The 23,616-nt window shown below is 44.2% G+C and overlaps 2 protein-coding genes across 6 annotated transcripts in view; one reads left to right on the forward strand and one right to left on the reverse strand.

Annotated features, from left to right (window-relative positions):
- Positions 1-6,258, reverse strand: part of SLC20A2 (solute carrier family 20 member 2) — a 108,906-nt gene extending 102,648 nt beyond the window's left edge. The window contains exons 1-2 of one of the 3 annotated variants that reach the window (XM_061134643.1): positions 1,766-5,683; positions 533-631 (exon numbers count right to left, since the gene is read on the reverse strand). The gene's annotated coding sequence lies outside the window, so the exon portion shown is untranslated. Of the gene's footprint in view, positions 1-532; positions 5,684-6,122 lie in introns of those variants that run through there. The other 2 variants (XM_061134645.1, XM_061134644.1) reach the window with 2 other exon arrangements.
- Positions 6,214-19,413, forward strand: SMIM19 (small integral membrane protein 19). Of its 3 annotated transcripts, none has more exons than XM_061134648.1 (4): positions 6,214-6,284; positions 10,612-10,749; positions 12,239-12,363; positions 17,488-19,413. In XM_061134648.1, the coding sequence occupies exons 2-4, from the start codon at positions 10,616-10,618 to the stop codon at positions 17,550-17,552; spliced, it is 324 nt and encodes a 107-aa protein (XP_060990631.1). In that variant the 5' UTR covers positions 6,214-6,284; positions 10,612-10,615; the 3' UTR covers positions 17,553-19,413. The 3 variants fall into 3 exon arrangements, with proteins under 3 accessions (XP_060990631.1, XP_060990633.1, XP_060990632.1); XM_061134650.1 differs by lacking the exon at positions 6,214-6,284 and adding an exon at positions 6,388-6,392; XM_061134649.1 differs by lacking the exon at positions 6,214-6,284 and adding an exon at positions 8,351-8,659.
- Positions 19,414-23,616: the final 4,203 nt, after the last annotated feature.

A 23,616-nucleotide genomic window follows, 5' to 3' on the forward strand; every position in this document is an offset into this window, starting at 1 on the left:
CATACACAGGCCGAAGGAAGATAAAGGAAATGAACCTGGAGTCACAGAGTTTTGAACAATCACTGAGAAGAAGCAATTCCTCGACATCCGGCACTTTGAGGAATTCTTCAGTGAAAGTCAATGTCTGGGGCCAGCATCCTATTACAAGCTCCCGTTTCCCCTATTGTATCTACTACTTTTCTAGCCACACAGAAGCAAACTCTGATTGTAAGCAGATTACCAGCTTTAGCAGTAGAGGAAAAAATTACTCAGTATTACACACTAAAGCAATGGGTTAACAAAGACAATGTAAGACACACGAGTCATGCCACTTTGTAATTGCAGAACTATCTTCTTTCAGCTGCTCAAAAGTGCTAAACCGCATTGGGTTGCTTCTTGAAATTTGCCTTTTCTTCAGTTTTTTTTAAACCATTCTTCCATGAATATTATATCGGATCACTTGGCCCTATGGTCTTTTCACAGGCATCTGACATGATTACTTCTGGGAATGCTGCTGTTCCAAGGCACTGGGACACATCTTGAAGGAACAAACCTGGTTTTCTGTCCCTACTGACGACATGGTGAAAAGAGGACTCTCTAAGCTCAGAGAAGACGTGGAAGCCAAACTGTGCTGTTTCCAAGGTAAGACACCCTAAAAAGAAAAGAAAACAAACAAACAAACAAACAAAAAGTTAAAAATCAACCAGATTTCCAAAAGAAACTCTAATAAAGTAGTGAAAATTCTAAGACTGAATAAGTAACGCATATAAAACTTTAATCTTTCACTTCAGTTTTTAATATTCTATAGTTTCAAAAAAAAATGTTACAGGGCATCACAGGTTACATAATAAAAAATACTGCAAATAACTTGCTGTTCCTGAAATTAACAAAAAGTATCCATTAAAATTACAAAGAAATTTTGGTGACTGACATTTTGATCTTTACCTTGGCCAGAACAGAAGACAGGCTTTGAGAAAACACTATTTCTCTGTGTTCATATCTGACTTGGAAATGGTATGAACAAGTGTCATTTATATGGAGCCATAAAGTGAGTTACAGAATTGATGCCCTGGAAAATTTCTTCCAGCCATAAAACTCTGAAATTGCACACTATCTGGTGATAAAATCTTGAAACCAGTGAGCCAGCTGTAGGCAAGCCATTTGACTTTGCCCTGATTCTCCCATCTATAAAACACAGGGCTGGTTCTTCCAACAGGTGGAGATGGGTACCAGGATCACCTGAGGAGGATTTCAATACAGCTGCCCACCCCGCCCCCAGCTGTGGCTCTAGGGAGCTCTAATCTCTGGATTAAGAGGAGGCATCTGTCACTGTCACTGTATAAGCAGCCCTGGGTCGTTCTGTCTACACTCGTGCTTAAACCACCGCCATACTGGTCAGGGTGCCACTCTACCAACCTCAGAGTCATAAAACTGGGCAGGAGGGACACCATCACCCCAGCTTGACAGGTTTAGGACTAATGAATCACTGTCTCTTTCTCTAAAAATCCCTGTTCAGAGAGGAAGCTGAAACTAAGATTGAGGCTAACGTGCCAGTTGGATAAAAACACTTCCATGTAGATTCTTTTAGCCCCAACTGTAGCCTTGGATAATTAAATAGAACACAACTGTGGGCAATATTCACAGCCATCAGCTCCTTTGCTGAGGGGCCATCCCAGAATATGAGCTGATGTTAAAAGGAGAGCAGCACTGTGTCATTTCTTACTGAAACTACAAGGCTGTCCCCCTGACCCCCCAGCAGAAGTGATGTGTCCCCCAGAACACGTACCTGCAGAGCTGCTAACCAGGCCCGGGCCTGCTCCAGGGCACCTCTTCCTCGGATTCCAGGGCCAATGGTAGTACTCCCTATCGGCGGGGTCATGTGGGTTCAGCGGACTCTGTTGGCGCCCAACACCCCCAAAATAACACTGTCGTCTCCCAACTAAAGGGACATACAATTGGGCTTTCGAAGAAAACCATTTTCCTTCATCTTGCTGCGTTCTGTTTGCGGGCCCTCATCCAAGTCCATGTGGCTTCCGAGTGACCTTACTCCAGGTCTGTTACCAAACCAACAGTGCTGCTTTACTTTTTTTTTTTAATCCACCAGAGAAATACAACTTGGTTGGAAGAGGCCTCCGGGCCCCAAAAGTGTGCTCGGTTGTCCAAGACAAGCTGAAGAAGTGAGTCAAGATTTCACGTAAGGACCAGGCAACCGGACAGATGGGCACCGGAAGCCTTCCGTGACACTCCCATCCTGGTAAGTTACATTCACTAGGGGGTTAAAAGTGTTTTTAAAAAGAAAGGTAGTAACGAGTTCATTCAGTACTGTTTTATTTCACATGAGTAGACACTGAATTAGTATCCTAAACAGTCACGGCCCTCTGTCCTTGTGAATCACCGTCCTAGAATTCAACAGGAGTAACCAAGCAAGAGCTCTACTGCTCACTCAGCTTTGAAATGCAAAGTCCGGTTTCTCTTCTTGGTGCTTCCAGTCACATCAAAATAGAGTCCCCTCAACCATTTCATTACCAACCTCTCCTGCCTGGAAAATCCGGCATAGCCTCTGTACCTGAGGGTCACTGCCACTGTGAGTGCTACTCTGAAATTGTAAAAGAGTTTGTGCAGCTGAGAAACTAGGGTCAAGTTCTAGCTCTCTCTTCTATCTTTGATAAAGTAAAGCTCCGGGGAGAATCCACCCTGATTCCAGAGCCAGGCTGCCTGCGGTTCGCATCCCGTCTCCCTGGCTTATTGCTCGTATTGTGATCTCTCGTATGTGGCTGAATCTCTCTGTGCCTCAGTTTCTCCATGTAAAAAATGGGGCTATAACGGGACAACAGGGTTGTTGTGAGAGTCAAATAAATTTAGATGCAAAAGCACGTTCTAGGCATTCCATCGATAGTAGCTATTGTTATTTGCTTTATGTAACTCCAAATTCTCATACTGTTCCACATGTGTACACAATGTTTGCTCAATGTTTACCCACTTGAGGCCTGGGACCACATCTTGAGTTTTTCTGACATTCCCCCATGGCACCTACTAGTCACTCAAGAGGTAAAAATGAACCTACTTGGTATAGATTGTTATACCAGATGAACAAGGAAGTTCTCACACACAGGCCTGTACAAACATGTATTCCCTACCCTCAGACAGCCTGTATTTTGGGTGGGGAAACAAAACACAAAACACTCCTACAACAATATAAAGCCATAAAAGGTTGAATGCCAAGGGTTCCTTGTGAGCTGGGGCCGTGGAGAGGGCGAGCCTGCAGTGGCCCGCCCTGCCCCTGGAGGCGAGTGGAACCTCCACAAGAGGCGGGCACAGAGAGCGGATTCTGGCATACCTGTTCATCCCACAAACATTCACTGCTCACCTTCCGCAGGCCGAGATACGGCCATGAGGGACCTAGAAAAGGCCCCAGCGCCGCAGGACCTAAAAGGGCACTCACTCCACGTGACAGCTGAGTTCTGAAGTAAGGAGGAAGGGGTGTTCTCCTCTCGGATGAAACACAACACCGCTTCAGCACCTCACAGACAGGAGCCAAGGCTGGCATTACGGTTGCTCCGGCTTCCAACAATGGCAAACCCACAGAAGTTAACAACTTTTCCTGTTCTGTACTCTCAGTATGCTCCACTGTTTATGAAGCACGTTAAAGAGACATTCTCTATTATTTCTGAACACAAATAACATATAAGAGGTTTACAGACACACACAGTCAGTATTGTTGGAAAGGTTTTCAGAGGCCGTGGAGGTCCAAACGAAAGCCCGTTCATAAAGCCCCGGGCTCTGGCTCCTCCCACCCTCTTCCTTCCTTCCCTCCTCTACTAGCGCCTGCCCACAGACATCAAACATCTCCAGGGAAGTGCCTGAAGATGCATGTGGTGGCAGGAATCAGTTAGTCACCATGGGCGGAAGGATTAACACTTGCATCTTTGTCTTCTACATCCTTCCACTGATGACAAACCTCCACTCATCTCCTCCCGGAAGAGAATGCCTTTGGGTAAAGGAACCTCTTATACATATCGACTGGCAAAAGCGTTCTCAAATCCCTTACTGATGGCGGACCACTATACAAAGATGGGTTAAGTCCAACACGCTCTCATCACAAATAAGACACGTTTCTGAGCACTTCCCTCCTCCTCTGCAGGCCTTTCAACCGCTTCGACTCTCATAGGATGCACACTGCTGGATCCCACCATCGCCCCTGGAAACAGAATAATCTTCTTTTTTTTTTTTTTGGTTGCCCTGCACAACTTGCCTGCCCAGTGATGGAAACCACGCCCCCTGCACTGGAAGTACAGTCTTAACCACTAGACTGCCAGGGAAGACCCAGAATAAACTTAAGGATGTCCAAACTACTCAATTAAATCCAGTCAAAAATTTCTTAATGCACAAAGTACTGGATTCAAATATGTTTAAGACATTCAAAGGCAAACTAAAAAATGAGGTTAGAACCCCTACAACATAGATTACATAACATTCCTAACCTTCATGTACCCATGAATGTTAGACTCATCAACAAAGTAACAGTCAACCCACTGCTTTTTATTCCCTTGGTTTGGTATTGGAAAATCACCCTTCCTGTATGTCATTTGTTAACCTCTTAATTAGGAATGTCACTAAGAGACTAAACAGGGTAAGAAGAGACCTTTCACCAGGAGCAATTAAGGCTTTCCCAACATTTACTTTTTCTGAACGTCCAAGCACGGCCTCTTGATTGAGTGACAATGACATGTAATGGGAACTTTGATAAAAAAAAAAAAAAAAGAGACACAGGGCTTTGGAAACTACTGAATACTCCAATAAAGGGACTAACTGCAATTCCATGCAATTGAAAAGCCACCTTCCAACTTGAAAAACACATTTACTCTGAGTCATTTTATATTGCCAACACCCTTGTTTTACGAAAAACAGAAACAGAAGCAATTAATGTACATATTCACCATTTGGACACATTCAAATCAAACTCGTGTACTCAAGTACTTCAGAGTAACCTCTGTTTATGCAAAAAGTTATCCCAAAGATTAAATGAGGTAAAGCGTGTAGATGATTTGAAACAAGTCTGGCAAACAACCACTACTCAACTTTGCCCAGTATTACTGTTTCTAATTTTCCAACTTTGTAATCATACTAAGCCGTTGTAAAGCATGATTACGTATACATAATGTATATAAGCTAATACGTGTTACTACCAGAAATAATGTTTTTATGTTATGCACCAAGCAATGCTACTCATCTAGACAGAGGTGTTTAATTTGAACAGAATAATCCAAAAAGCAGCAGAGAAAACTTGCTACGGGGCAGAATGTTAAATGTTAGCTCTAATCTCTGCTTATCAACTAAGGACACAGCCCCTACGTCGTCTAGTGCGAATTATAATCAGCAGTCAGCTGATCCTACAGAACTCGTTCAAAAGGAACAGTTAAGACCTCAACCTCGTGGATAAGGGGCCATTTACTTGCGAGGCTGCGCCAACCACTGAAATCTGATTACTTCAATACTGACGCTGAAATCCTACATAAATTTATTACATGTCTCTTGCCGGAATTTTTTTTTTGCAAGTCCTTACACACACACACAAAATTACACCCCAAAGCCACTTAAACTGACAAGACGACATCATCCTGAACGCATCCGGCTTTTAAAACATTTCAGTCGCTTCGGCCACGCATCATTTACGATGACAGGGAATCGCTGACGATGTCAGGGACAGCGCAAAAGCCAGCTTGGAGAGCACGTGCCTTCCTAAGTCAATACGAAAAGTAACCCTACGCCCACATCACGAACGGGGGGGGGGGGGGGGAAATCTTCGCGTTTCCAAGCTGAATCTCTACCCGGGGCGGGGGCGGCCAAGGCACACGCCCTCCTCGCACGCCGGGCCAGCGCCGCGGCGCCCGGGAGACCCCCGTCCCTTCGCCCGCGCGCTCGGGCGCGTCGCGGCCGGACGCAGGTGGACTCCAGGCCGGGGCGGCCGGACGCGGGCCACCGAGCCCCGGGGGCCGCGGGGAGGGGCCGGCGCCGCGGGGTCGGGGAGGGGAGCCGGGCCGCACTCACGCGCCCGCGGGCGGTCCCGGGGCGGTCGCCGCGTCTCCCCGGGTCGCGCCCTGGCAGGGGAGCGGGGCGGGGCGGGGTGGGTGAGGGGGAAAGACCTGGCTCCTCGTTCCCTCCGGAAGCCGCCGGGCAGGCAGGAAGTGACGAAGCAGACGCCGTCCGGTACGCGCGGGAACCGGGTCCGCGCGTCCGGCCGCCGGCGCGGCGCACAGAGCCCCCGCGGAGCAGCCCGGCCGCGCGCCGCCGGCGGAGCGAGCCGCGTGAGTGGCCCCGCGCCCCGCGCCCCGCGCGGCCCCGCCCCGCCGCGCGCCCCGCCCCGCCGCGCCGCCCCCAGGCCCGCTGCCCGCGCCCGGGCCAGAGCGAGCCGCCGGCTCCGCGCCCCAGAGACGCGGGTGGGGAGGCCGGGGCTGGCGGGGTGGGGCCGCGCGCTGCCCGCCCCGGGACGGGGCTTCACCGCCCGCCCGCCCACTCTTGCTTTCCGGGAAGAGCGCGCCTCACGCGTCTGGGTTGGGTCGGGAGCGCGCAAGTGCGTGACTCGCCCGCTTGGGGGTGGCTCCGGGCGAGTTGTGTAACCCTCACCCTCACCGCCGCCGTCACCCCCGGGGCTCCTGCCAAGTGGGAGCTCGAGTGCGCCCAGCACGCGGATGGTGAGGACTCACCGAGTCTGTGGGCTGCCCGGCACGGGCGCCCTCAGATGCCCATGCGATGCTTCAGCGGCCCGCCGGTTGGAGGCCTGTGACTGTCCCTTTCCGCTCCCGGAGCCCCAAACCTTGAGCCCTTCGGAGGATGGAGAGAAAAAATCCAGTCAATGGTGGCGGTGGATTGTGTTGTGTGAGGAACTCGTGGAACTGTTGTGATTCTCATCTGGATTCGTTTCAAAATAACAAAGCTCTTAAGTGAGAGGCGAAATTGGTAACATTTAAGACGTGATGACAAGGGATCTTCAAAATTGAAGATCCCCTGGAGGAGGGCATGGCAACCCACTCCAGTCTTCTTGTCTGGAGAAATCCACGGACAGAGGAGCCTGGTGGGCTACAGTCCATGGGGTCGCAAGGGGCAGACACAACTTAGCGACCAAACCACCACCCCCAGAGGTAGTATCAGGAACCCCAAACAGGAAAGAAAAAAAAAAAAAAAAAGAAATATATATATATATATATATATATATATATTTAGTTTATGATAGTCACTTGATCCCAAGAAGAGTTTTAGTTCTCTACGTAAAAGTTTGTCAAACTGAGATCTGTCCCTACTTCTTGTTTTGCCAACTTTATCTCTGGATACTTATGTTGGGCACTTATGTTCTGGTTACTTATTTCAGCGACTCCTTGCTGAAATAGTTCAAGCATTAATTTACAGGAAGAATATGTGGGAAAGGTTCTGTTTTCTCAGAAAAGCCCTGCATGACAATCCAAGCGCACGGTGAGCTTGCTGAAATATCCATTAACTTGCCAGGAAGGAACCATTGTCATACCCCCCGGGCATTTTATCCTCAAGAGGGAGGTTGTGTGTGTACACTTGGTTACCCTGTGGTGAGCTGGGAGGGGGCTGGTCATAGTTCAGGCCACATGGGAGCCATCGTCTGTCCGGTGACTTTGGACAGGCTTACAGAGTCATGTCATTCATTGGTTGTGAGGGAGGAATGGGCAGGACAGGCCTACCCCTGGTGCAAATCTTTCACAACTGCACTACAAAAATAACTCGTGCGTGTCCCCAGAACAGTAGTGTTACTGCATACTGTCATTGCATACCAATCAAGTTGTATAACTCTTGGTAAAATTTCACCATTTGTGGTCAGCAGTATTTTAGAATCCTTCTCCAAATATAAGGAGAGACTGGCATATTTGTAGCAGGAGGAAGACAGCTCTGTAGGAACACACCATTTACTGAGGGGTGCAAGAACAGAATTCTGTGAAATGCTGAAGCAAGAAATTAACCTGGCTCAGAACAGTCAGGTGTTAGAACACAGGTAGGAGACCCTTTCACAGTTGTGTCAGATAAAGGGCACCTACAAAATGTCTCAGTAGCCATAGATATCTATGTTCCTCGTTCCTTCTCTCATTTCTTATTAACTCCCAGTCCTGAAACCTACCCCACTCAGGGACGGCATGGTAATGCCAAGCCTTCCACAGCATCTCAAATCAGACATCTAAAGTCATCTCTCTCTTTTTAAAATAATTTTATTTATTTTTGGCTGTACTGGGTCTTCATTGTTGTGCAGTCTCTTTAGTTGTGGCGAGCAGGGGCGGGGGCCGGGGCACTCTAGTTGCAGTGCACCGGCCTCTCACTGGGGGGCGGGGGGGGGAGCTTCTCTGGAGCGCAAGGGCCTCAGTAACTGCAGCAAATGGGTTCAGCAGTTGTGGTTACTGGGCTCTAAAGCGCCAGCTCAAGGGTTTAGTTTCTCCTAGGTATGTGGGATCCTCCTGGACCAGGAATCAAACCCCCGTCTCCTGCTTTGGCCGGCAGATTCTTTACCATTGCCACCAGGGAAGCCCTAAAGTCGTCTCTTAACAGCTGAAAACAGTCATTGTTATTTTACATTTTGGCACCAACGAAAATCTAGAAAAAAATTCTAGATTCCTTACCCATAAAGACAGTTGTAGTCTCTGATCTTCCAAAAGTTTCCCCTTTTAAGGTAGGTTGATTACTTACCATGAATGATGTTACATTCAGAGAAACTCTGGAGTTCAGTTTTAAGGCATAAGAATCGAAACTGAATAACGTCAAATCCCTCTGCACCTCCCACTCTCTTTAAAAAAAAAAAAAAAATCCATCGCCTGTCTTTAGTAGCTAGCAACTGTGTATGTTTAATGATTTAGTAGTCTTTACATCTTGCAACTGTTAAATTTTATCATTTAAATTGTTTTTATTCATCTCTGACTAATTTTCCTAAGACCAATCTTTATTTTCATCAGACACACATAGATGTTTCAGAGACTTTACTCTTGCCCTCAGTGTCTAGAATTTAAGTTAAATGGCCATTCAGTGATACTCACTTTATTATAAATGAATCCAGTCTGTCCCCAAACCTCTGCTAGAGATTGCAGGTGTAAGAAAGGGGCCAATAAGCCACCTGACCTGGGAGCAGACCCTGGGGAAATTTCGTTTTAGGCAGAGACAAACTAAGAAAACAGACTGCCCTTAATGTGCACTTATTAACTGAGACAAATCTACATTAAAAAACATTTTGGAGGCTCATAGGACAGATATTTCAGTGGAGGAATTTATGCAATGCTTTCACTATTTTAGGATGTCTAGAAAAAATTGTAAAATGATTTCTTAGACATTCCACATACCCTTTTTCTTGGTATTAGAAAATGACTATCATTAGAAACTACAGTAAGTTATCACCTGTCATTTGTTCAGTTATTCTCCTGATAGAGTGTCTAAAACAACACTTCTGAATTTCTTCCACATATTAAATCATTTATACTGACTTAGTTGAGATTTAACACAAGGGAAGAACTTTCTCTTTAAGGAACAATTCAGTGAACTTCCCAACGGCAAGTGAGAAACTAGAACTCTTTCCCTCGCTACTTGATACACTTGCTGTTATCACTCTTATTTTCTGTGGGAATGTCCAAAGAATGCACTTCCTTGAATAGAAGTCACAGCTGTGTAAATAGCAAAAAGTGACTTTTTATAGCTTCTTTCAACCACATTTGGCCAGGAGGCCAAGGCTGCACAGATAAAGCTGCAGACATGTTCGTTTTCCAGGTGCGTCAGGGGCCTGCAGAAGAGCGTGCTCCTGGCCAGCGCATCTCCTCAAAGCCAATGTCAGCAGTCCAACACTGTTCTGTTCTCTTAGCATCCAGGCCAGTTGTGTGGGCCTGTGTCTTAGTATTCAGGTGCATCTGCCTGGGTAACAGTTACAGGTTGGAAAATGTGCAGTGATATTTCAACCCGTATCCTTTTAGAAATATTTTTTTTTAATCTTCAAGTTTGAACTTTTATGTAGGAGCTGTGATGTTTCAAAGTCAGAAATAAGGGGAAATGCGTTCCGTGCCTTAGTGATCTAGATCAGGGTTGGTCAACTTTTTCTTGCCTTTTTTTAACTTAATTTTTTATTTTATTAATTAATATCCTGGGGTATGAGTGGTGGTTTACAATATAGTGTCAGTGTCAAATATACAGCACAAGTGACTCAATCATACCTGTACATGTAGCCATTGTTTTTCAGATTGTTTTCCAGTATAGTTTATTACAGTGTTGATTAGCGTTCCCAGTGCTACACAGTAGATCTTTGTTGATTATTTACTATGTAGCGGTGCATATGTCTCAATCCCAAACTCCTAATTTATCCCTCCCCACCCCCCTTCCCCTTCCCCCTTTGATAACTATAAATTTGTTTTCTAAGTCTGTGAGTCTGTTTTCTGTTTTATAAGATTGTAAATATTTGAGGCTCTGAGGGCTGTGAGGTAAAAACGGAAGATACTGGTAGTACTCTCAACCATTTAGAATGTCTCCGTTGGAAATGTAACACCATTTTTGGCTCCTGGGCCACACAGAGGCAAGCAGGCCCAGGCCCTCTGTTTGCCCGCCTTTGTCCCGCCTTCACCATCACCCGCCCTCTTTACTGTCTTCCAGGCCCATGCCTGGGGGCTACGGAGTGATGGGGGATGATGGGGCCATGGACTACAGCGTCCACGAGGCCTGGAATGAAGCTACCAACGTGTACCTGGTGGTGATCCTTGTCAGCTTCGGGCTCTTCATGTATGCCAAGAGGTAAAGGCTTGAGGTTCTCTGGGTTGATGATAAGATCCTGAGCATTTACAAGTTTTGCAGGTTGGTTGGTTTGATCTAAATTCAATGCACAAAAACGATTTCACCAGCATTTTGGTTCCTACTATGAAAGCTCTCTCTCCTCGGCCCTGTCCTCAAGTACCAGACCCCAGGTCTTGGCTCGGAAAACCCAGCTGCTCCAAAAGACGGGCTGTGAGTGCAGCTCTGGGCTCCCAGGCCAGCTGCTCTGTACTCCCGTTCTATCACTTCTGATACAGCTCAGAGTTATCACTCAGCCAGTTCACTGTCGCCCTCAGACGAGCACATATTTTTGGCCCATGTCCCTGAAACACTCACTCCTACATGTTCAGCTCTTCTGTCCTCGCACGTTTCAAGCTTTCCCTTCTGTTCCTTATGCATGAGTGTGTCCCAGAACTTAGTGAATGATGTTGTATGGTCTGATTTCTTATCTGTCCATCCCGCAAACACTCAGTCCCCCCAGAACACGGACTTTTATTTAACCTTTGTGTCCCTGAAGTGGCGCATTAGTGTAAATCCTTCACAAATACTTCCTGCTGTCATTCCAGACACTGTCGCGCAGTTTAACTGTCCTTTTCCACACCCCCTGGCTCCTTTAAGTACAGTGGACAAAACGGGAGGGAGGTGTTGCTTTGAAGAGGAAGAACAGCAGTAGTTGGATTGAGTTGCTTCTGCTCACAGCCACATGCTTTGTGACGTCATGTACCAAGGTCAGAGGCATCAGACAGTTCAGGGTAGTTAGTCATCCAGGAGTAACTGCTGCCTGGCCTGGGAAATAGTTCAGATTCACACTGCCCGTGGGACACGCAGGCTCGCCCTCACAGCCCCATGAACCCTGAGCCGCTGGCCTCCTGGACTCCAGGCTGGGGGCGGGGAGAGACAAGCCCCCAGGGGTCGCCCCAGGGCTGCTGGCAGGTGACAGCGGTCCCCTAAAAAGAGCTGCCACCTCCTCCCCACCCCACTGTTTTAAAAGCACAGACAGGCTGCTGTTCACTTTAACTAGATGACCCCACTAAGGCCATGCTACTCTATTTAAGAAATTGTTTTATTCATTGTTTCCCAGAATTCAGGTCTGCTCACTTTCTCTTTACTCACTACCCCCAGTAAATGAGCTTTATTTGCATGACATGACGGAGGAAAAAAATCATACTTTTTTTTGTCTGTGCATTCTTGTAAACAATAGGGCATTTTTTGTGGAGGTGAGGGGAGACACGTTGTATGAAGTGGGTGTATTTAGTCACTACTTTTCCTTTTTTGTAACTCTGTGACTATACATGTACAACTTCTTACTTTAGTGAAAGAGAGAATACTTGAGCCAAGGGACAAAACCGAAGATGGTCTCATGGCCACTTATGTCCTTTTAATGCAGCTTCTGGTTACTGCGATCGTGCGAGTGTTACAGTCCTATAGCTGTGAATACAAATCTCTCTTCCGCATCGTTTTTGTGTTTTAGGAATAAAAGGAAAATTATGAGGATATTCAGCTTGCCACCTCCAGCAGAAACTCTGTCAGAGCCCAACTTTTATGACACAATAAGCAAAATTCGTTTAAGACAGCAACTAGAAATGTACTCCATTTGTAAGTATACCCTGTGCCTAATTACATACATGTTGTTCAGTCGCTCAGTCATGTCTGACTCTCTGCAACCCCATGGAGTGTAGCCCACCAGGCTCCTCTGTCCATGAGGTTTCCTGGACAAGAATACTGCAGTGGGTTGCCATTTCTTCTCCAAGGGAATCTTTCCAACCTAGGGATCGAACCTTCGTCTCCTGCTTGGCAGGCAGATTGTTTTTCACTGCACCACCTAGGAAGCCTTATTACATACATAAGCATGTTTAATACATACATTTTTTATTTGAGTCTAGTTTTCAAAGGTTATCAGAAAAAAATGATAGTGGCACAAGGAACTATATTCAATATCCTGTAACAAACCTTAGTGGGAAAGAATATGTATATGTATATGTATATGTGAATCACTTCGCTATACTCCGGGAACTAGCACAACATTTTAAATCAACCATACTTCAGTGAAAAAAAAAAATTTTTTTTTAAATAGCTGATAATAGAAGCATAGTACCCAGTTTGCATGAAGTGAGTGATTCAGGACCCTTCTCCCACGTGGAGCCCTCCCCCTGAAAGGAGCCCTAGCAAGCTGTTCATGTGATCACATTTTTGAAACTTCAGCAAAAGTTAGATGTTTTGCTAGCCGATGAGACTGCTGTCTGGTCCTCCTCTGACTTGCCTCATGTGCAGTGGCGTTGAGGTGGCCACGAGCACTTTGAGGATCCAGCTAAGGGGAGGTTTTGAGTTGAAGCTGCTTTTAGTTTGGGTTTGAATTTTGTGTTCACAGAGTTTGCAGTCACTTCAGTTTCAATTAGATGACGGCGTACCGCAGCCACATTATGGGTGTATAGGAGCAGCTTCCAGGCCGGAGGTTATTAACATGTCCTGTGACACCGAACACTGGGTGTGTAGGTGGTGGAGAAGAAGCAAAGGTTAAAGGGCACAGAGCCAGGGTGAATTGTACATCCAAGCCACAACCTCTGATGCCACCATTGAAAAAACGAGGTGTGGCTTCCATGGTGTGTCATTAAATGAGGAAGGGCAGGATGCAGTTGTATATGTGCTAGGGTGCCACTCCTTTAACACTGAATGACCGCAACATGTAGTTGAGTAAAAATGTTCTATATCATTTTTCTTATCGACGTGTAGTTGAGTTACGATGTTGTGTTATACCTGTGTTTACACGTATATAGCCCAGTGATTCAGCTATACGTTTTTATATATATATATATATTCTTTTTCAGACTTTTTCCCCTATAGAGCACCACAAAATATTGAGTATAGTTCCTCGTGCTATTTAGTAAGTCCTTGTTGGTCATCTTTTATGTTTAGTCATGTGCATATGTTAATCTTAACCTCCCAATTCATCCCTCCACCAGTCCTTTATGTCTGTGGGTCTATTTCTGTTTTGTAAAAAAAGTTCATTTATATCTTTTTTGTTTTTTTAAGATGTCACATATAAGCAATATTGATGATATTTCTTTCTGTGACTTCACTTACAGGGACGTTTAGATTGCTTCTGTTGTCTTGGCTATTATAAATAGTGAACTTGGCCTGGCTGTTATAAATCATGCACCTATGAACATTAGGGTACATGTACCTTTTCATCTCTCTGGTTTTCTCTGGATATATGTCCAGGAGTGGGGTTGCGGGATTGGATATCTTTAGTTTTTTGAGGAGCGTCCATCCTGTTCTCCACAAAGGTTGTACCAGTTTACATCCCCACCAAGAGTGTAGGAGGGTTCTGTTTTCTCCACATTATTACTTACAGACTTTGATGCTGGCCATTCTGATCAATGTGAGGTGGTACCTCCTTGTAGTTTGGATTTGCCTTTCTTTAATAATTAGTGACGTTGAGCATCCTTTCATGTGCTTGTTGGCCATATGTTATGTCTTCTCTGGAGAAATGTCTGTTTAAGTCTTCTGCCCATTTTTTGATAGGATTGTTTGTAAAAATGCTCTGTATAATTATGCAAGCCTGGAGGAAAGTTTGGAAAGATACATGTGAGATTATTAGCATTCGTTACCTTGATGGGGATGCTGTGGAACTCAAGGAGAAAAGACAGTATTTTTAAAAGAAAGATGTCTGCAGTAAAATCTTAAATGTGAATGTGTGCGTGCTCATGGGCATAAAAAGAAGCAAGAAAGAATGATCAGCAAGATATTACTATTATACCTCTCAGGAGACTGGAATTTCAGGTGAAAAGTAGAAAAATACACACACACATATATATATGTAATTTTTATAACACGAGTAGAACTTCCAAAAATTCTTCAGCATAAATTTCACACTGAGAACTGTAGACAGCAGTTCCTCTGTGGAAAGGGGCTGCAGGGCTGATCAGGTGGGAGGAAGATACACTTTCAGTGTTTCCTCTTGGGGTCCCTTTTGCATTTTGTATCATATTTGTGTGTTACTAATTCAGAATAAGAAGTAAAACTGAATTTCACAGAGCAGTGTTATTCATAGCAGCCAGAAGATGGAAATACCCCAAGTGTCCTTGACTCCTGGGTGGGTCCACGGCCTGTGGTCTGTACATGCACAGGGTGTCATCCAGCCTTTAAAGGGAAGGGAATTCTGACGGGTGCTACAGCAGGCATGAACCTCGAAGACATGATGCTTCATAATTACTCTTATCAGGAAGCGAAGGAAGCCAGTCACAAAATAAATCGTATGCGATTTCACTTCTGTGAAGCAAATTCCCAGAGACGGAGCGTGGAGTCCTCACCAGGAGCTGGAGGAGCAGGGAGCGGGGAATTCCTCTGTGCGGAGGGGAGAGGGTAGCGTGGGGCGGCGGGCAGATGGGTGCGGCTGGTGGCAGCGCAGCAGGGTGAAAGGAGCTTCTGCCCCTGAGCCACCGAAAAAGGGTGCAAATGGCAAATTGTAACGTTTTTGTATTTTACCTCAAAAATAAAAAATCCCCAAGAAAACCTAAGTATTAAAAACAAAAACACAGAGAGCGAGAAGCCCTATATGGAAAATTAAAGCATTAGGCTTTCCTTGATGCCTACTCAAAACAGAGGTTAGTGGGAGTGCCCTGGTGGCCTAGCAGTTAGGATTCAGTGCTTTCACTACGGAAGCCAGAGTTCGATCCCTGGTGGGGAAATCTAAGATCCTGCAATGTCGCGCAGCGCAGCCAAAATACAAAAACAAACAAGAAACCCCCAGAAGTTAGCTTGCATCCCCCCCCCAAAAATATTTACTAGCATAGCATATACAATTTTAAACCCAGTGTACTGTTCTTTTTCTTCTATAATGAGAATGGCATAAAAATGAAATTTGTCCAAATGCCTGTATTTGTAAGGTGTGTTAGTTTTCTGCTGCTGCTCTATTACCACAAATTCAGTGGCTGACACAGCACAAATCTTACAATTATAGGTTAAAAGTCCCACAGCAGTTTCACTAGGCTAAAATCACGGTGTCAGCAGAGTTCTGTTTCTTTCTGGAGGCTGTGAAGGAGAGTGTGTTTCTTTGCCTTTTCTAGCTTCTAGAAGCTACCGCATTGCTTGGTTTGTGGCCTCATTCACCCGTCTTCAAAGCCAGTGGCATCGTGTCTTTCTGATCATTCTTGCATTTTTATAAGCTCCCTCTGTCTCTGAACTCAGCCAGTAGAGGTTCTCTGATTTTCAGGGCCCCTGGGATCAGGTTGGGCCAAATAATCCAGGTGATTATGTAATCCCCCCATCTCGACGTCCTTCATCAAATCTTTAAAGTCCCTTCTGCCCTAGAAGGTAACATATTCACTGATTATGGAGATTAGGATGTGGACATCTTTGGAAGCTGTTGTTCTTATAAATAGTGAGTGTTTGCACATTTAATGAGTCCCCTCACATCGCATCGTTCTTAGTGTTGATGACATATCTAATCCTGATTTAGTCTCTAGGTTCAAGAAAGAAGCAAACAAAATTCTCTTCCTTAAAGAGTGAAAGTGAAAGCTGCTCAGTCGTGTCTGACTCTTTGTGATCACATGGACTATACAGTCTGTGGAATTCTCCAGGCCAGAATACTGGAGTGGGTAGCTATTCCCTTCCCCAGGGGATCTTCCCAACCCAGGGATTGAACCCAGATCTTCTGCATTGCAGGCAGATTCTTTACCAGCTGAGCCACCAGGGAAGCCCAAGAATACTGGAGTGGGTAGCCTATCCCTTCTCCAGGGGATCTTCCCGACCCAGGAATCGAACCGGGGTCTCCTGCATTGCAGGCAGATTCCTTAAAAAAGGACCCCCCTCCCCCCAAATTGTATAAGCTTTAGGCCACAAAAGTCTGGATCCACCCTGAGTATATAAACAAATAGTATTTCTTTCTTGGCTGGTAAAAACTTAATGAAGAGACTAAAAAGCTTCAAAAGCTAAACCATTCACAGGACTTTGGCTAAGTTAAGAAGGTTAAGATCTTCAATAATTATTTCTCAGAAAAACAAAAACGGTACAGAATTGCAAGTCTGTTTTTTCTTCTTGTTTATATTAATGACAATGTTCAGTAAATGTCTTAGGCTTGTCATTTAATATATAGTCAAATTCTTTATGATGTGGGCAAAATCATTATTTCATTTATCTTGAGGTGGAGATGGAGGATAAGAAAGAAGGACATTACAAAATGTTACTTTGAGTTTAGTAGCTTAATTAGTGTTTACCCTATATTTTGGGCTTCCCAGATGGTGCTAGTGGTAAAGAACCAGCCTGCCAATGCAGGAGACGTGGGAGACGCAGGTTTCACCCCTGGATCAGGAAGATTCCCTGGAGGAGGGCATGGCAACCCACTCTAGTATTCTTGCCTGGAGAATCCCATGGACAGGGGAGCCTGGGGGGCTACAGTCCCTGGGGTCACAAAGAGTCAGACATGACTGAAATGGCTGAGCATGCACACACTCTGTATTTTAATGTTCTGAATAAGCCAATGTACGAAACAACAATAATAATAAACATTTGAAAATGGATATCAGCACTGATGAGAAATTAGAGGATCACAAAGTATCATAAATTTCCTCTAGTGAAAAAAAGTTGTTTAATTCTAAGCTGGTTCTTTACTGAGAATCATGACTTGGCTGTAATTTAATGATGTGAGCTCATAATGATTTTGCGACTTTATTCATTGTATCTCCTTTTTTCTTGTTTTTTGTTTTGTTTGTTTCCTAATAGCCAGGAAGTATGACTATCAGCAGCCGCAGAGCCAAGCTGACAGCGTGCAGCTCTCGCTGGAATGAAATCTCAGAAAATCAGCGGCATAAATGCTTGTTGTCCAAGAGTGCAGTCTCCTCCCGCTACTGAATCATGGCCAGCATTTTCGGGTGTTTTTTTTTTTAACTTCTGTCTCCATAAAATCATTTTGTTTGTGACTTTCCCCCCAATTTTCTGGTGTGTTTGGTTTCGCTTTTTAAAATTTCATCTCCAAATCATTTGTTCCACAAATTGAAAATGCCTCCAAGGGCCTGAACACAGAGAGTCAGGGAAGGTAGACGGTCACCAGAGATGGCGATCTTACCTTGTGAAGACCTGCAAGTCCTTCAGGATGCAATCAGGAGCAAAAGCACAAGAGTCTGGAGGCCACTTTTGAACTTTTTCGCAAAATTAAAAAATAAAAATCAGATCATTGAAAGAACTTCCTCTTCAATTGTGCCATGGGATAAATGTCATAATGGATAAGGGACTAACTAACCTGTATTCTTGTGGCTGTTGTTACCTGAGATTGAATTAGCCATCTTTGCTTCTTCGGGAGTCACACAGGAAACTGTCTTTTCTGCACCGTGAAATCCTGATGCACACCCCCCTGCTAGTTGTGGAAATTTCCTGGGGCTGAAGTTCATTCCCCTTCATGGTGTTCCCACAAGTTCCTTCCCCCAGAAGAGTCTTTTTCCAGCCATGCCAGGGCCGTGCTGCTGAAGACATGGGCACCTCTAACTGGTGCTAGCTACTTGATTTGGGATCTTATGACTATAAATGTTTAACTGTCTAGCTTCTTGGGCTTTTTTTTTTTTTTTTTAACCGTAATAAGCTTCCCTATAGACTTCATATCTTGCACCATTTTTGTGTGGAAAACTTCATGCTGAAAACACTGAAATGTTTTTGCCCAGTTTTTCATATTTAAATAAAAACTGATTGGAGACAATAGCAGGTACATTTAACTGTCCATGTAACTGTTCAAGAATTTGTTTTCAGGACTTCCAGGGTGGTCCAGTGGCTTAGATTCCATGTGGCCAATGCAGGGAGCCCGGGATTCAGTCCCCGTCAGGCAACTGGATCCCACATGCCACAGCTAAAAATCTCAAATGCTGCAACTGAGACCCAGAGCAGCCAAATAAATATTAAAAAAGAGAAAGAATTTGTTTTTGAATCAAAATGCAATTTTAAAAGAGTTAATATTTTAAATGTTATTGCCTTTTCCTTTACAATTATGAAGTAAAGAATATAAATTTTATTTTGTTGGGGTTTTTTTTAAGTTTTTTTTTTTTAAGTTATTGCATTATTTTGGTTTTTTTTTTTTTTTAAGGTGAACCATTTTAAAAGTCTTTGTTGGATTTGTTATAATACTGTTTCTGTTTTTTCTGTTTTGGTTTTTTGGCCAGGAGACATGTGAGCTCTTAGCTCCCTAAACAGGGATCAAACCTGCACCCCTTGGATTGGAAGACAAAATCTTAACTACTGCACCACCAGGGAAGTCCCAAGAATATTAGTTTTAAATGAAAAAGTTTAGGCCAAATGAAATCATTTCAGGGAAATTGCACTTGCTTTAAAATGTATGTCATTCAAAAATGTATATATTTTACAAGGTGGATTGTTGACCAAATGGAATAATTCTTTCTTAACCCACAGATGACTTTGAATTCCCCACCTGTACCCAGAATGAATACATTGACTGAAGGATTGTAAACAGTGGTAATTATGGCCTGGGGTGAGCAGAGCAGGACGAGAACAGTCTCTTAAACTTTGCTCTTACGTAATCAGGAGTGGGAGTGGTTCACATGCTGTCACTGATGTGAGGCACAAACCTGGATCAATTATGAAAACTGGCTATCTCAGCTGATTTGAATAAACTGTGTACCTAAATAAATATAAATCACAACAAAATTGATGGTGATGGTTTTTTATTTGTATCCACTAGCCATGAAATCAAAAGACGTTTGCTTCTTGGAGGAAAAGCTATGATCAATCTAGACAGCATATTAAAAAGCAGAGAGATTACTTTGCTGACAAAGGTACATCTATTCAAGGCTATGGTTTTTCCAGTGGTCATGTATGGGTGTCAGAGTTGAACCATAAAGAAAGCTGAGCACCGAAGAACTGGTGCTTTTGAACTGTAGTGTTGGAGAGGACTCCTGAGAGTCCCTTGGACTGCAAGGAGATCAAACTAGTCAATCCTAAAGGAAATCAGTCCTGAATATTCATTAGAAGGACTGATGCTCAAGCTGAAGCTCCAATACTCTGGCCACCTGATGTGAAGAACTGACTCATTAGAAAAAACCCTGATGGTGGGAAAGACCGAGAGCAGGAGAAGGGGACGACAGAGGATGAGATGGTAATGGCATCACCAACTCGATGGACGTGAGTTTGAGGAAGCTGCAGGAGTTGGTGATAGACAGAGAAGCCTGGCGTGCTGCGGTCCATGGGGTCGCAAAGGACACGACTGAGCGACTGAGCTGTGCTGTAGACAGATCAGATGGCTTTTTATCTGCACCCACTAGACGGTGAACACTGGGCTCTGGCGAGTGAGAGAGCAAGATTCCTCCTCGTTTTTCTCTAAAGCCTGATGATGGGAGTCACACCCCCTACCAGCAGGGTCCACAGCGAGGCTGCTTTGAAGTTTCTTCTCTGCTTCCACAGCTGAGTGGGGGAAAGGGGGAAGCCCTGCGGGCACACTTCAAAGCCACACCAGCTGACTGTCCTGCTTCTGCACCCCCTCGCCCCCGGGAATCCATCAAGGGTCCACGTCGGAGCTGTTTTCTTTGGAAGAAAAGTGACATGACTAATAAACGGGTCACTAACACTTCACTGCGTGAAAGATGCGAGGTTAGCGCGATGGGGCAGCTCCCCTGGCTGCACAGCTGGGCCAGCCTGCTGCTCCACGGGCACAAATGTTTGCTCTCAGCCTTACACCATTTCCGGTAGAGTTCTTGAGGATTCACCAGAAAGGAAGATGCAGAGTTTATGGTAAGATGGCTGTAATGTTGGAAATATATTTCAAGTATTCAGTAAAAGTAAGATAGAAAATAGTAATGAAAGTAACTTCAGCTATTAAAAATAAGTGTATCTTAGTTAGACACTACTATATATAATGTACGTATGTATATATGTATTCCAGTACTCTTGCCTGGAAAATCCCATGGATGGAGGAGCCTGGTGGGCTGCAGTCCGTGGGGTCTCGCTCATGACTGAGCGACTTCACTTTCACTTTTCACTTTTATGCATTGGAGAAGGAAATGGCAACCCACTCCAGTGTTCTTGCCTGGAGAATCCCAGGGATGGGGTCGCACAGAGTCGGACATGACTGAAGTGACTTAGCAGTAGCAGTACCATATATAAAATAACATGATATCACTTATATGTGGAATCTAAAAAAAATTATACAAATGAACTTATGTACAAAACGAAAAAAAAAGATTTTGAAAGCAAACGGTAGCCAAAGGAGAAATGTCACGAGGAAGGATAAATTAAGAGTTTGGGATTGACATATGGATTCTGGAAAGCTGGAAATAAAAAGGACATTTGACTTATATCCAACCTTGTGCATAATAGCGAGACTCACAGAAGAGTGACTGGAGCTTAGTCTTAATGTTTCCCACGCGATTTTCTAATAAAGTCAGAGCCAGACAAAACTACAAAGCAAGAAGCATCTCCCACCTGTCTTTTTGCCCCTCTTCAGCCTCTTTCCAGTCTGTATGGGTGACGTTAAGTCTTGATTAAGGATTTAAGAGTGAGGATGAGGAATTAACCCAAGAACTGAGGTGAGCCCTACATGGAAGCTTCCAGCAACAGGTTATCTTTCTCCTACCCTGGACCTCTCACCCTCAAATAAACAAGCAACCTTTAACACTGGAGTCTGCTGACTTTTATTTACATACAGTAAAAAGCTAAAGCTGTTTGTGCAGTAGCCACACCCAAGGGAGGAAGATGGTAAGTCAAAGCAGAAGCAAGTAACCGTCTGGGGTTACTGGGTGCTTCTCTGTCCCAACTGTGATACTGAAGGACCACTGTGCTATTCGTGTCTTTTATTTTTGATGTTTCTTATTCCAAAGCTGCTTTCTTCTCTTCCAAATCAAGAAGCAACAGAGGTCTCATTATTACGAAAGAGTGGCTCCATCCTGGGGATTTTCATGAAAGAAATATTTTGACAGATTTCAAACTAGCTGAAGAAAGCTGAGAATTTTTAACTGCAACTAATGTTGATGTTGTTAAACTCAACTGCAAATCCCTTTGACCTCAGAAATCTGAAAAAAAAAGTCCCACATGAAATATTTATGATATAACAAGTAAAGGTATTTTATTTATTTGGGGGGGAGGGATTATGTCTCTGAATAACATTTTATTTTGAGATTTAAAAAACCAGGCACATTTAAGTTGACTACATGCCAATATGGGCTTCCTGGGTGGCTCAGGCGGTAAAGAATCCACCTGCAATTCGGGAGACCTGGGTTCGATCCCTGGGTTGGGAAGATCTCCTGGAGGAGAGCATGGCAACCTACTCCAGTATTCTTGCCTGGAGAATCCCCATGGACAGAGGAGCCTGGCGGGCTGCTGTCCGTGGGGTTGCAAAGAGTTGGACACGACTAAGCGACTAAGCACACAGCATGTGCTAATATAAATCTTATATCTGGAATGCTTTCTAATAAATAGTAACTAGTCCAGAGTAAATGCTTGGTAGATAGTTGCTGAAATAATGAACTGACATCAACTTATAAAATTGATGTTTATTTTTTGTATTTTTAAAATAATTCTGCTTCTGGTAATGGAGGAATAATTGTGTCAGACTCTCTTACAGATAATGAGTTCAGAACAAAACATGAAAACAATTTGAAAGAAGCCATAAACAGAGAAACAAGGAAGAAGATAACCCTTGAAAGAAGGGACCGCAGTGGTTGAGATTTGTGTCTATATGGGTTTTTTGCCTGAAGGTATTTCTTAGTCCTCAGTTGAGAATAACTAGAACTCAAGCAGAAAGCTACAGTGAAACTGATTTGACAAACAGGATAGAGTTCAGAACTTCTAAACTGAAAAGTGAGGAAGAATATCACAGAAAAAAGTGAATCACAGAAAAAAAGTGAACCCCAAAAGGAGGAACCCTGAAATCTGCATATAAATTCTGCCAAGTCCTTGGATGATCCCCGAATCTACATGAGAGACCCCAAGGAACCTGGCAGAAATCAAACAGCTGAAAGAACTAAGGATGGCATTCAGCTGGTGCTTACCATTGGCCAGGTACAATTTGAATCTGGCCAAATTTAATTATCTGCTTGAACAACCCCAGCACTTCTCAGAGGAAATTAACAGAACCTAGAGTCTCTAATACCATGTCATCCAAAATGCCCAACATATAATGACGAAGTACAGGAATGAGAAGAGCAGGAAAATGTGATCCACAGTCAGGAGAAGAAATGGGACAATATGGTCTATAGTCAAGAGAAAAAATAGTCAAAGCATACTGACTCCAAGATGACCTGGATGTTGAATTAGCAGACAGGAACTTCAAAGTAGTCATGACAAAGATGTTTGGATAAATAAAATACTTTCAAGTAAATGATAATCAAAAGGCTTTAGCAGCAGCCGACCTGCCGACCAAGAAATACTAAAGAAAATTCTTTGGGGAAAAAAAAAAAAAAGAGAGAAGTACTATCACCTGGAAACTCAAATCTAAGCAAATTCTAGGCATAATGAATAATCAGTTGGGGAAAGATATTGACAGAGCAAGTAGGGGCTCTTATCAAGAGGGAATGACAAGTATGTAGAACACTTTGTACTGTTTTCATTTTTATATAAGCTTGGAATTACTTTGTTATAGAAAAACATTTGTAAATCAACTTCTTGGTCAACCAGATTCTATTTTTTGTACCATATCAATCATCACTGAAGCTGACTCTCCAATAATTTGGCCACCTGATGCTAAGAACTGACTCACTGGAAAAGACTCTGTTGCTGGGAAAGATTGAAGGCAGCAGGAGAAGGGGATGACAGAGGATGAGCTGGTTGGATGGCATCACCGACTCGATGGACCTGAGTTTGAGCAAGCTCCGGGAGTTGCTGATGGACAAGGAAGCCTGGTGTGCTGCAGTCCATGGG

Source organism: Dama dama, chromosome 32 (assembly GCF_033118175.1).
Source record: "Dama dama isolate Ldn47 chromosome 32, ASM3311817v1, whole genome shotgun sequence".
Classification (NCBI taxonomy): Eukaryota; Metazoa; Chordata; class Mammalia; order Artiodactyla; family Cervidae; genus Dama; species Dama dama.